The sequence below is a fragment of the Arachis duranensis genome, chromosome 5 (assembly GCF_000817695.3).
Source record: "Arachis duranensis cultivar V14167 chromosome 5, aradu.V14167.gnm2.J7QH, whole genome shotgun sequence".
NCBI lineage: Eukaryota > Viridiplantae > Streptophyta > Magnoliopsida > Fabales > Fabaceae > Arachis > Arachis duranensis.
In genome coordinates, this window is record NC_029776.3 from 1,518,729 (window position 1) to 1,528,889 (window position 10,161).

The window sequence follows — 10,161 nt, forward strand, 5'->3', positions numbered from 1 at the left end:
GACATTGTTTGGGTCAATTTTTAGCTCTTACTTTTATCTATGATTGATGTTTTTTTAGTTGAAGAACTGTTTTTTGGTGCAAAATATTAAGTGTTCTGGATTTAAACGAAAATAATTCCTTTTTCAACAAGTAAGGTCCATAGTCAAGATATACATAAAGGCCCATATCATATGATCACCGCAAAAAAGGACAAAAAATGCTAGGGCCCACAAATAATTATTGCAATCATTATTACACTTACCTAGAAAATATGATAATAGAAGAATGGAAAACTTCTGGAAAAAAAAAACTTCCATTTTGATGAAATAATTAAAATATGACATAATAAAATATTTGTAATAAAAATAAAACCTTCAATTATTAACAACAAAAATAAGACTTAATTTAAATATTAAAAAAATATTTTATATATATATTTTTTAATATTTTTTATCTCAAATCTCAACAACTCAATAATTAATTCACTAATAATCTTAAATTTATTTAAGAATTTATTGCTATATGGATGAATTCATTCAAACTTCTAATACTTATTTAAATAAATTAGTGAACTAACTACTCAAAATAGTTAAAATCTAAATCTCTCCCTTCAAAAGTGATAATGAAGGAAAAAATATTCTTTGTTTCATAAATAAATGTAGAAGTGCTTCTAAGTTGCCATCTATTCCAATATCCATTGAAATGGCAGCGGCAGCAAAAGGTGTTTGGTTTCTGTTCCGACATGCCATTCCCACTAAAAGCGCGATGGTGTCTTTCCCTTCATTCTCTTATTCTCACAAACATAAACACAAACAGTTAGTGGGTCTTCGCTCCTTCAAGTGTTCTTGCACTGCCCCACTCTCCACCACTACCTACGAGGTAACCACTGTGTCACTTTAGTTGATTTGTTAGTTAGTTAGTTAATTGTTTCAGTTAAGGGTTCGTTAGTTAGTTAGTTGGTTCGTTTTAACGTTTAACTGTCTACCCCTCTTTTTTTTGGGAGTTCTTATGTTTTGTAAGTAGAGCTTGACTATTGATTGCATTAGACTACATTTGATAGTAGGTAGTTAATGAAATGCAGTTTTCTGATGGCTCCTCTGAGGTGGAGTTAAGATTAAACATAGGAGGATTAGATGTTGGAAGTTCAAGAGATTTATCAGTTAATGCTGATGACACTTCTTTAGCTATCAGAGTATTGAGGCCAGGATCTCCCATCACACTCATAGAAACTAAACGCCTTTTCGACAGGATTAAACCTGCTGAAACTATATGGTTTGTGCAATTCAAACTACAAACATATTAGAAACTTTGTTGAATTGCTTGATTCACCTTGGTCTTGTTGGTTGAATAATGGTTCGGTTTTCGGGTAGGTACCTTGATGATGATCAACTGGTTGTGAACTTCAAGAAACAGGATCCTGATTTGAAATGGCCCGATATCATGGAGTCGTGGGAATCGCTTGCTGCCGGATCCACACAACTGTTGAAAGGTGCATCGATCTACCTTGTTGGCGAATGCACCGAAATCAACCAGAAAGTGGCTCAAGAGCTTGCAACTGGACTTGGGTATAATAAGTTCATGTGTAATTCTGATTGTCTGTTCACACTGCATAAGAATATCTGAACCTTAGTTATTTCCAATTTCATATATTGCACTTCTGCTTGGATGTTTAAGATTGATAAGTAAATTTCATCACTGGCTTTATAAGTTGTTCTTGATATTCTTCTCAGGTACACACCACTTAGTACAAAAGAGTTACTGGAATCAATTTCAAACCAAACAGTGGATTCATGTGAGTATCATTGCTAAACCTTGTTTGCAGTGAAAGTTTGGTCTTTTTCCTCAGTGTTGAATGGTTTTGGCAAGCATAATACTATGCGTGTATCATCAATTCTCTGCATACTAATGTTGTGAATTGTAATTAGCATCTTAAGTACTAAAATTCGATAGTGTTTTGCTGCGTATTAACTAGTGTAATATATTCCAGGGCTTCTTGCTGAAGGTTCTGATTCAGTAGCAAAGGCAGAAAGTGCAGTACTAGAAAGCATTAGCAGGTAAATCAATGGCTTCATTTCATTTTCTGAATACTCTTTTATTGGGAATCAACTCGTTTATTTCTGATCGAGTTGTCTGCCAGTCATGTGAGGACAGTTGTTGCAACACTAGGAGGGAAACATGGAGCTGCCGGAAGTGCTGATAAGTGGCGGCATCTTTATGCTGGTTTTTCTGTCTGGTTGTCACAGACTGAAGCCAAAGGTGAAATTTGTCAGTTCATTCTTGATTGATTCTCACATGATTTATTTTGAGACTCCAAGCTTGTTTTGAACCTAGAAATCTATTCCTTGACTTGCAACTAAAGCAGAGATGATTCATCTAGGACTCTACTTGAGTCATGAAAAAACATTTGTTGCTGCTTCTACTATGTGTTTGTCCGGATTGGGGATTTGGGCAGCGAAATGATGGGAAAAATTTCTCTCTCATTTTCAAATAATGGGAGCAAAAAGGGAAAGGATTTGAAGTTTCAAATAAACTTCAGCCTTGTTTTAGATTTTTTTTTTTCTTTTTTAGTTTTAAGTAGTAGCGGAAAATGAAAGAGCATGCAACTTACAGGAACCTACCAAACAACGGGGACAATATTGATTAACTAACCTTTTATGATCTTCTGTCTCCCTCTTCCCAAACATGCTCTAAATTTCTACCAAGGCATATTTACTAGCATGATTGCATCAATTTTTTTTTCCAGTAAAACTGATTTTGGTAGCCTAAAATACAGATGAAGATTCTGCAAAGGAGGAGACCCATAAAAGCGTCAGAGATGGCAGTACTGCATACACAAATGCAGATGTGGTTGTTAAACTTCAGGGCTGGGATCCTGCATATGCCAAAAGTGTGGCACAAGCATGTTTGAGTGCCTTAAAACAGTTAATCCTGTCAGACAAGAAACTCCCAGGTACTTAATTTATGTTTGGATTCCATGCATTCTCTGATTTCATAGATAAATGCATCACAATTTCTGCCTTGGCAATTGGCATGTTGAAAGTAGAAGGAGTAGGGGGTTTTAGGTTGAAGACAGGGAAGCTTAAAACATGTTGGATTAGTGCATTACTTATATTAATTTCTGTGATCCTTGCAGGCAAAAAGAGTCTGTACATAAGACTAGGATGTCGTGGTGATTGGCCAAACATCAAGCCACCCGGTTGGGATCCATCAAGTGAAGGCGACATGAACTAGGCACACAGTAATGCTGCTTGTAAAGATTAACTTGAATTTGTCTTACCATAAAGGTAACATGAGATGGCTTCAATGATTCATATTGTAATTTTATTGCCAAAAACAAAGTGCTCTATGGACAACTACGCAATGGAAGGGGGAACATTCATGTAAGAGATCCTTTCGTATTCGCCAACCAAGTACTAAATCCATTATGATTTGCCTTTCTCATAACCTTGCGGCTAAATCACCCTTCCAAACGAATATGTATATTGTGCAACTGCTTGCTATCATCAATTTGCATAATCAAATTAAGTGAACAACATTGCCAAAACTACAATCCCGTTCAGTCTACATTGCATATTCCTATAAACATTTGTTATAATTTCCAAAACATTGTGTTATGTAGGGGAGAAAACACTTTGAGAATTCATTTTAAAAATAATCAAATTTCAAAGAGGCATTTTAAACTTAATAGAATTTAAAATTTTAAAAAATAATAATTAGATATACTAATAATTTTAGGAGACATCCTGTTATCTCCCATAAAAAATAAATTTCTTACTCTATATTGTTCAACCACTTAATATCTTTTCTATTATATCTTCTCTTTCCTCTTTAATTATTGTGGTGATGAACAAAGGTGCATATAAAAAAAATAATACTACGGTGAAAAATATTTTTAGTAAACAATGAAGATTACTCTTTAGTAATAAATATTAAAAAAAAAAGATATTATGTGAATAAATACTTTCCTAAAATTTTCTGAAAAATTTAGTTATAATTTTCACTCTCCATCTAAGTTTACTATTTACCAAACGAATTCACACATAAAAATTGCACTATTTATAGATGCTAGTTTTTATTCCCCCAACATGAAAACGTGTAATTCTTAGAACAATATTTTTGAACATAAGTATTTGATGTCTCAGTAAATAATTCCCTTGTAGCAATTCCAAAAAATAAATTAAACCTTAATATAACATGAAACAAACACAACAATGACATCAACATACTTTAAACAATTCCAATAGAAGCGATGTTACCTGCATCCCCAACCTGATAAGACAAGGCAACTTCTAGCGTGACAAAGGTCTTCAGCAGCAACATCACACAATTGGTGGTAAATCACAAAGAAATGCTCAAACTATCCATTACTTCCACAGAGTTCAATTTACAAAAGTACTACGCGAGGATTCATTTCGAAACGGTAAATTATTCAAAGCACGGTAGAAAATAATAACTTAAGGTTACATATGAACACAGTCGATCCCAATCATCTAAAGTACTACTATCTTCTACGAAGTAAGGTCTGAATGAAAATGAGAACAAAAGATGAGTGTGCTTTGCCTACGACCTAACATTCAGAACTTTATTCTGACTCAAAAGTTGAAGAGTCAAACCAAACTACAGAGATCTCCACTTCCTCATTCAAGCATATCATGGTTACTCCTTGGCTGGTACCTTCGATTCACCACTCCGCGGTATCTGTGCAAGTAACCATTTAATTATTTAGGAGGTGTAAGCCGCAGAAGACAAGTGAAGTGATATCCTTAAAAGCAAGGAATTGCTTGTAAAGCTCAAGTTATTTATACCTTGTATTGAAGTTTTTGTACTGTAGTTCTCAAGAGATTATCTCCAACTATGAACCTCAACCTCTGAATAAAAACATCACGGGATATTTGCTTTTTCTGTGAAAAAACAGTATGATATATCAGAGATGTTTCACCAACCGAGACAAATAAGGCCATGCAGTGGAACTACTTTACATACCTGGAATCGTTCATAATCTCCTTTGATGGCATCCATGGTGCTGGGAGGCACTGAGCTTTTGATAGCAGCAAAAAGGGCTGGAAAAGGCATCCATGGGGATTTCGGAACTAGGCGAGCAGCAGGCACAACTTTTCCCTGAGGTACCAACAACCCAAAATTGGTTGGAAAACGCAATGAAGGATGGACTTGCAAGGAGAAGGGGGGGGGGGCACTTCACCCCTACTGACTTAAAGTTTATTTTACTAGCATGAAGGTATGGACATTTATTTGATCCTATTATTTTATTAAATTTTACTGCACTCTATAACTAACTAATTAAATTTGTTTCCACTTTATAAAAATTACTATATCAAGTTTGATCTTTTCACAAAGACAGAAACCTTTTTTATTAACATGATCTAATAATGTGTGCAGAAGAATTTATATGTTCTTCAACTTGGCCAATATATTTTTAGAAGATTATTTACAAGAGTAACTTTTATGCACTATTTGTGTACAAGTTTTTTATACCAATATCCAATGATGAATTGCCATCATCCCATTTACCAACCAAATTTTTAAGAAACTAAACCTTACAATATATTTTGCCTCTTCGAACTGAAAACTAACCATTTTGTCTTTTTCTTTTTAGGGAAAAAAATATCAATGAAGAAGAGAAGATAATTACTAAAAAGGCAAAGTGGAAGTATTCATGGTTAAAAAAAGAGAAACACCAAAAAGGTAGTGTACCAATACCTTCTATTTAGAAAAATTGGCAATGCTTATAAAACAAAGTGAAATATAAAGTGACTTACATTATCTACTGTAGAAGACTCTGGTTGTGAAGGGTCACATTGACCAACTGCACCTACATTAACCCCAGGGTTACCATGGTTGCCTGTAAAAATGCACATTTGTCAGGTATTAGGAACAACTCTGTAAGAGAACCCAACCACAAAGGTAAGAACAATCTATAGTTGAAACCCCGTTTCCTAGAAGGGAATTTGAGAGCTTTCCATCATAATGGAAAGAATGAACTATAGACATCAATTATGTACTTCTGATCAAGTCACTCAGTACTAATTATACATCACCGAAATGTACAAGTCCCACCCCCCCAACAAATAAATAAATAAATAATTGAAAACAAGAATATCAAGGGTAAGAAAACAGTAGCAATAAGGTATCACCTTGAATATTTGTAGCCACCTTGAAACTAACAACGAATTCTGGGTAGATGTGGGAGTTCATATTCATATTCCATACAATATAGTATGTTGGATGTAGAATGTCATCAACCCCATTATCATATTCACCACTACTGGCACGGAACTGTCGACCACCCGCGGGAAGAAGCTCCATGTTTCCCATTATTACACGGCATAAGACCAAGTGGCTATTCCCATTTTCGTCAATATCGCAATAACGTGCACTGTACATGGGAAAACAAAGGTAAATTCTTTTCTGAGCATTCCAACAGAAGTATCCAGAATAAGAATAAGAATAATATAACAAGGTAGGCAATAGAGTTAACATGATGATGAAAGTAAATATTAGAAAGAAATGTTCTGTACGTAGGAGTACATCCAAATTATAATTTAACAATAAATTCCAAGGGGAAAAAGGTACTATCAGCAGGATTAAAATATGTTTTGTTTGAAGTTTATAATAAGAAAAATAACCTTGCATAAGGGCACGTAGCAGCAGCAAGATGGACACCAACAGCATATTTGCATTTAGATAAAGATAGTCCACAATAGCCAAGTCCATACTGCATCATTGTAGATAGTTCATTTTTTGAAAGAGCAAGCCAAGCATATCGAACATTAGCATCCCCATGAGCTTTCTTCGTAATTTCAGCTTGCTTCTGGAATAGCTCCAATCGCACTTGTGTTGTTGCACTCGAGCAGCGATAAATCTCAACTATGCCAGTATCATTACCAGAACTAACCATCCCTTTAAGAAACATCGTCTGTACAGTATCTAAATCCAACTTTCCATATACAGAATCAGTATAATCACCTAATCCTAAGTCCCGATTTTGTTCAATGGCTTCACCAACATTTTGACAGTCCATATTATTAATGCTATCTTCAATTTCTACATCATTTTTTTCAGTGGCATCAATCTGAATGCTCTTAACCAAAGCATTAGATTCTCCACTACACTCCAACATTTTGGAGCCATCCAATTCATTTATAGCTAATTCCAACTTAAGTTTTATTTCATTTGCGACATTACTAGTTACACCCTCCTGTTTGGAAATATCATAAAGTCCATCCGAAGCCGCAAAGATTTCAGGGAAAAAGCAGCATCCATGTTCATCAATCCAGGCTAGAGGTTGTTGCAAACCAGTCTTCAAGTCCATCTGATACATGTGCAAAAAATCTAGCACAAGATGACGGCCATTTGACTGTACCTCCACTGTTGCCTTCTTGACCTCAAGATCTTTCTTAACCAAGTCAAGAACATCCTTAGGAAAGTCCAACCAGTCACCATTCTTATAGAACATCAAACGTTCGGGCCGTCCAGTCTTCTTATAGTTCAAATAATACCCACGTAAGAACCGTCCAATATGAGTTCCACCGTTTGTCAACTTGCTTTGATGTTGGCCCAATCTCATCCGTTTGGCAACCTTGCATGATGACCACTGACGTAACAGTGGCAGAGAAGCCCCGTTACGATGTGAATCATATCGGGTAGCCCGCTTCCGCTTCATGTGGAGTGCAACTCTATCCAATGCCTTTGCAGTTTTTCCTTCCATTTCTATCTACTTCTACAAGATCAATGTCTATACAAAGACTAAAGTATAAAAGGCTCAGATGCAGCAGTAAATCAAACCCTAGACCTTGAGCCTATGTAGTTTTAAAGAAACTGTGCAGCATCGGTGAAGACCATGACATCAACGATATTTGGCAGTACCTGGATATTTTAAACTTTTAAGAATAATGAACTAATAAATAGTATCGCGTGATTTAAATTTGGGGAGGAATTCCATTCCTCCATGACAAAAGTAATATCTTAGGGATATAGCATGAGATAAATAATCAGCTTGGTCCTTAGATTTTTTTAAGGTTTCTAAGGAGACATCAAGGTAAAAATAAAAACTCACAATAAAGTAATAAGATTAAAAATATCAATGTTCCTATTATATTCTTATTTATTTTAGGTCAATGATTACATCATTGATTATTGCAATACCAGGTAACCCAAGTCTTATAATTAATGCCACCTAAATAAGTTTCAAACTGCAGTAATTCCTTGTATTACATACATTATCAAACTTCCAAATCAAACCAATACAACTTCATATCCAAGCAAGGAAGCACCAGCTTGCTAAGTATCAACAAACCAAACCCCTGGCTCCAACATTTTCTGTAATCCCCAAAATGTTTACAAAACTAACCTATCAACTAAGCTATCTTCCCCAAAACTGCCATTGTAGGTTACAGCTTAGCCTATCTTGTGTAGTCGTAGTAAGATTGAAAGCATAAGTATGATTATTGCGTTCTTGTTTATTTCAGGACAACGACTTTTACAACATCAAGTAGGTCACTAATTATCGCAATACCTGGTAATCCGTCATATAATTAATTCCACCTAGGAAAGTTTGCAACTGAGGTAACTCCCTAAATGAAATCCATTCTCCCAACTTCCACATAGAACCAATCCAACTTCCCATCAAAGCACCAGCTTTCTAAATATCGACAAACAAAATGCCTATAAAATTAACATCTAAAAACTAAAATGTCTTTCTCTAAACTACAACTGTAGCATACAGCTTACCCTATCTCATACATAATTGTAACTAATGCAGGGGAATCAAATTTCAACCTAGCCCAAATTATCTATCATTTTGGTACATCCAAAATTAAATTGTATCCAAATACATTGAAATATTAGATGTACCAAATTTTCCAAAGTGACAGGTAATTTGGGACAGAGGTAGTAGAATACAAGGCAACCAAATCTGGTATCAACTCCAAAGTCTTCAAAGTCCATGAACGGGCCCTATAGCATAAAATTCAAACAAGTACAAGTACCTAAAACCTAAAGAACAAATCACCACAATCAGACTAACACCACCACTAAACCCTAAAATCATTCAAAACTAAGAAATTTCACAAAATTGATGTGAAAGCACATGTGTAAATAAATATAAGCGTACCCAGCGTTGCAGATAGTGTTCATACTGTACATGCTCTACTCTGACACAGCTCTGCCCCTGACGATGGAATTTAATAATATAAAAGTTCATAAAAGAAACGAACACCAAAAACACTAATCCCACAATCAAAACAGCAAAACCATAGCTTTAAACAGCTTAACATAACATTTTCAAATCAAAACATATTCATACTTCTTTTTCTTTTTTTTAAATCCATTTCCATGAATATCACTACTTCTAACACCAAAATTAGCCCTAAGAATCACCCAAACAACAAAATCAGCTCAACATACACAGATCAACAAAAACCAAACCCGATCTAACAAATTAAAGCCACAAATTCCAAGGTCAACATATTCCACCAAAACAATCAAAATTATTCTAACAATAAATAAATAATCTAGAGCAAGAATTTTGAAAATTACCTGGGTTCCCCAAACACAGAGAAACAAACAGATTAACCTAATTACCACACAAGATAAAATAATCTTAATCCTCCTCCCCTTTTTCTTTTTCTTTTTTTAATCTCTTTATACAAAAGAATTTGTCCTAAGGATAATTAGATATGTATATATAATTATTTATTATAAGTGTTCTCCGCGGTGTGGCGAAGAAACCCTAACTTGGAGAGAGGAGTCGGCGAATAGAAAGAAAGGAACACCGTTGTTCCAATCTGTGTGAGTTTGAAGGGAAAGGTTTTAATGGAAAGCGTTATTTTCCTTTCAATCGCAGATTCTATTCACTGTTCCTAACCCCTTTTTCCTTCAACTTCCCCACTCTACCTCTTTCACAAGCCAGGGCATGCAAATTTCACAACCCAACTGGGTTTTGATATTATTACCTGCTTCGTCACTTTCTTCCGTCACAAGCGAGTTCTCATTGGACGGTGACGATTGCGCTGACGTGTATGAGTTTCACTGTTTATTTTTTGTATTTTTGTCCTTTTTTTTGTATTGCTGAATACTCATTATGATCTACTACTTATATAGTCATCCATATCTACTCCTACTTCTAGAAATTGTTGCTTTTTATTTTATAAACTGATATTATA

The 10,161-nt window shown here is 34.9% G+C and overlaps 2 protein-coding genes across 4 annotated transcripts; one reads left to right on the top strand and one right to left on the bottom strand.

Moving 5' to 3' along the window:
* Positions 1-617: 617 nt before the first annotated feature.
* Positions 618-3,424, top strand: LOC107487168 (probable inactive shikimate kinase like 2, chloroplastic). Its single transcript, XM_016107769.3, has 8 exons — positions 618-859; positions 1,062-1,252; positions 1,351-1,545; positions 1,711-1,772; positions 1,968-2,034; positions 2,118-2,236; positions 2,754-2,930; positions 3,114-3,424. Exons 1-8 carry the CDS (start codon positions 683-685, stop codon positions 3,209-3,211), a joined length of 1,086 nt encoding a protein of 361 aa, XP_015963255.1. The 5' UTR covers positions 618-682; the 3' UTR covers positions 3,212-3,424.
* Positions 3,425-4,314: 890 nt separating this feature from the next.
* Positions 4,315-9,910, bottom strand: LOC107487167 (inactive poly [ADP-ribose] polymerase RCD1). 3 transcript variants are annotated; one of them, XM_016107767.3, is made up of 8 exons: positions 9,536-9,910; positions 9,111-9,167; positions 6,625-7,864; positions 6,133-6,374; positions 5,758-5,840; positions 4,964-5,098; positions 4,786-4,881; positions 4,315-4,678 (listed from the first exon to the last, which is right to left on the bottom strand). In XM_016107767.3, exons 3-8 carry the CDS (start codon positions 7,704-7,706, stop codon positions 4,637-4,639), a joined length of 1,680 nt encoding a protein of 559 aa, XP_015963253.1. In that variant the 5' UTR covers positions 7,707-7,864; positions 9,111-9,167; positions 9,536-9,910; the 3' UTR covers positions 4,315-4,636. The 3 variants fall into 3 exon arrangements, with proteins under 3 accessions (XP_015963253.1, XP_015963254.1, XP_020997571.1); XM_016107768.3 differs by lacking the exon at positions 9,111-9,167; XM_021141912.2 differs by lacking the exon at positions 9,536-9,910 and having other exon boundaries at positions 9,111-9,525.
* Positions 9,911-10,161: the final 251 nt, after the last annotated feature.

What these genes read in the sequence shown, in the direction of transcription:
- LOC107487168 (XM_016107769.3), top strand. Translation starts at nt 683, where the DNA reads ATGGCAGCGGCAGCAAAAGGTGTTTGGTTTCTGTTCCGACATGCCATT. An exon ending in GAGCTTGCAACTGGACTTGG is followed by an intron (nt 1,546 to 1,710) that starts GTATAATAAGTT and finishes TATTCTTCTCAG; the next exon opens with GTACACACCACTTAGTACAA. An exon ending in GTCAGACAAGAAACTCCCAG is followed by an intron (nt 2,931 to 3,113) that starts GTACTTAATTTA and finishes TGATCCTTGCAG; the next exon opens with GCAAAAAGAGTCTGTACATA.
- LOC107487167 (XM_016107768.3), bottom strand. Translation starts at nt 7,706, where the DNA reads ATGGAAGGAAAAACTGCAAAGGCATTGGATAGAGTTGCACTCCACATG. An exon ending in AGTCTTCTACAGTAGATAAT is followed by an intron (nt 5,099 to 5,757) that starts GTAAGTCACTTT and finishes TTGGTACCTCAG; the next exon opens with GGAAAAGTTGTGCCTGCTGC. An exon ending in TACAAAAACTTCAATACAAG is followed by an intron (nt 4,679 to 4,785) that starts GTATAAATAACT and finishes TTACTTGCACAG; the next exon opens with ATACCGCGGAGTGGTGAATC.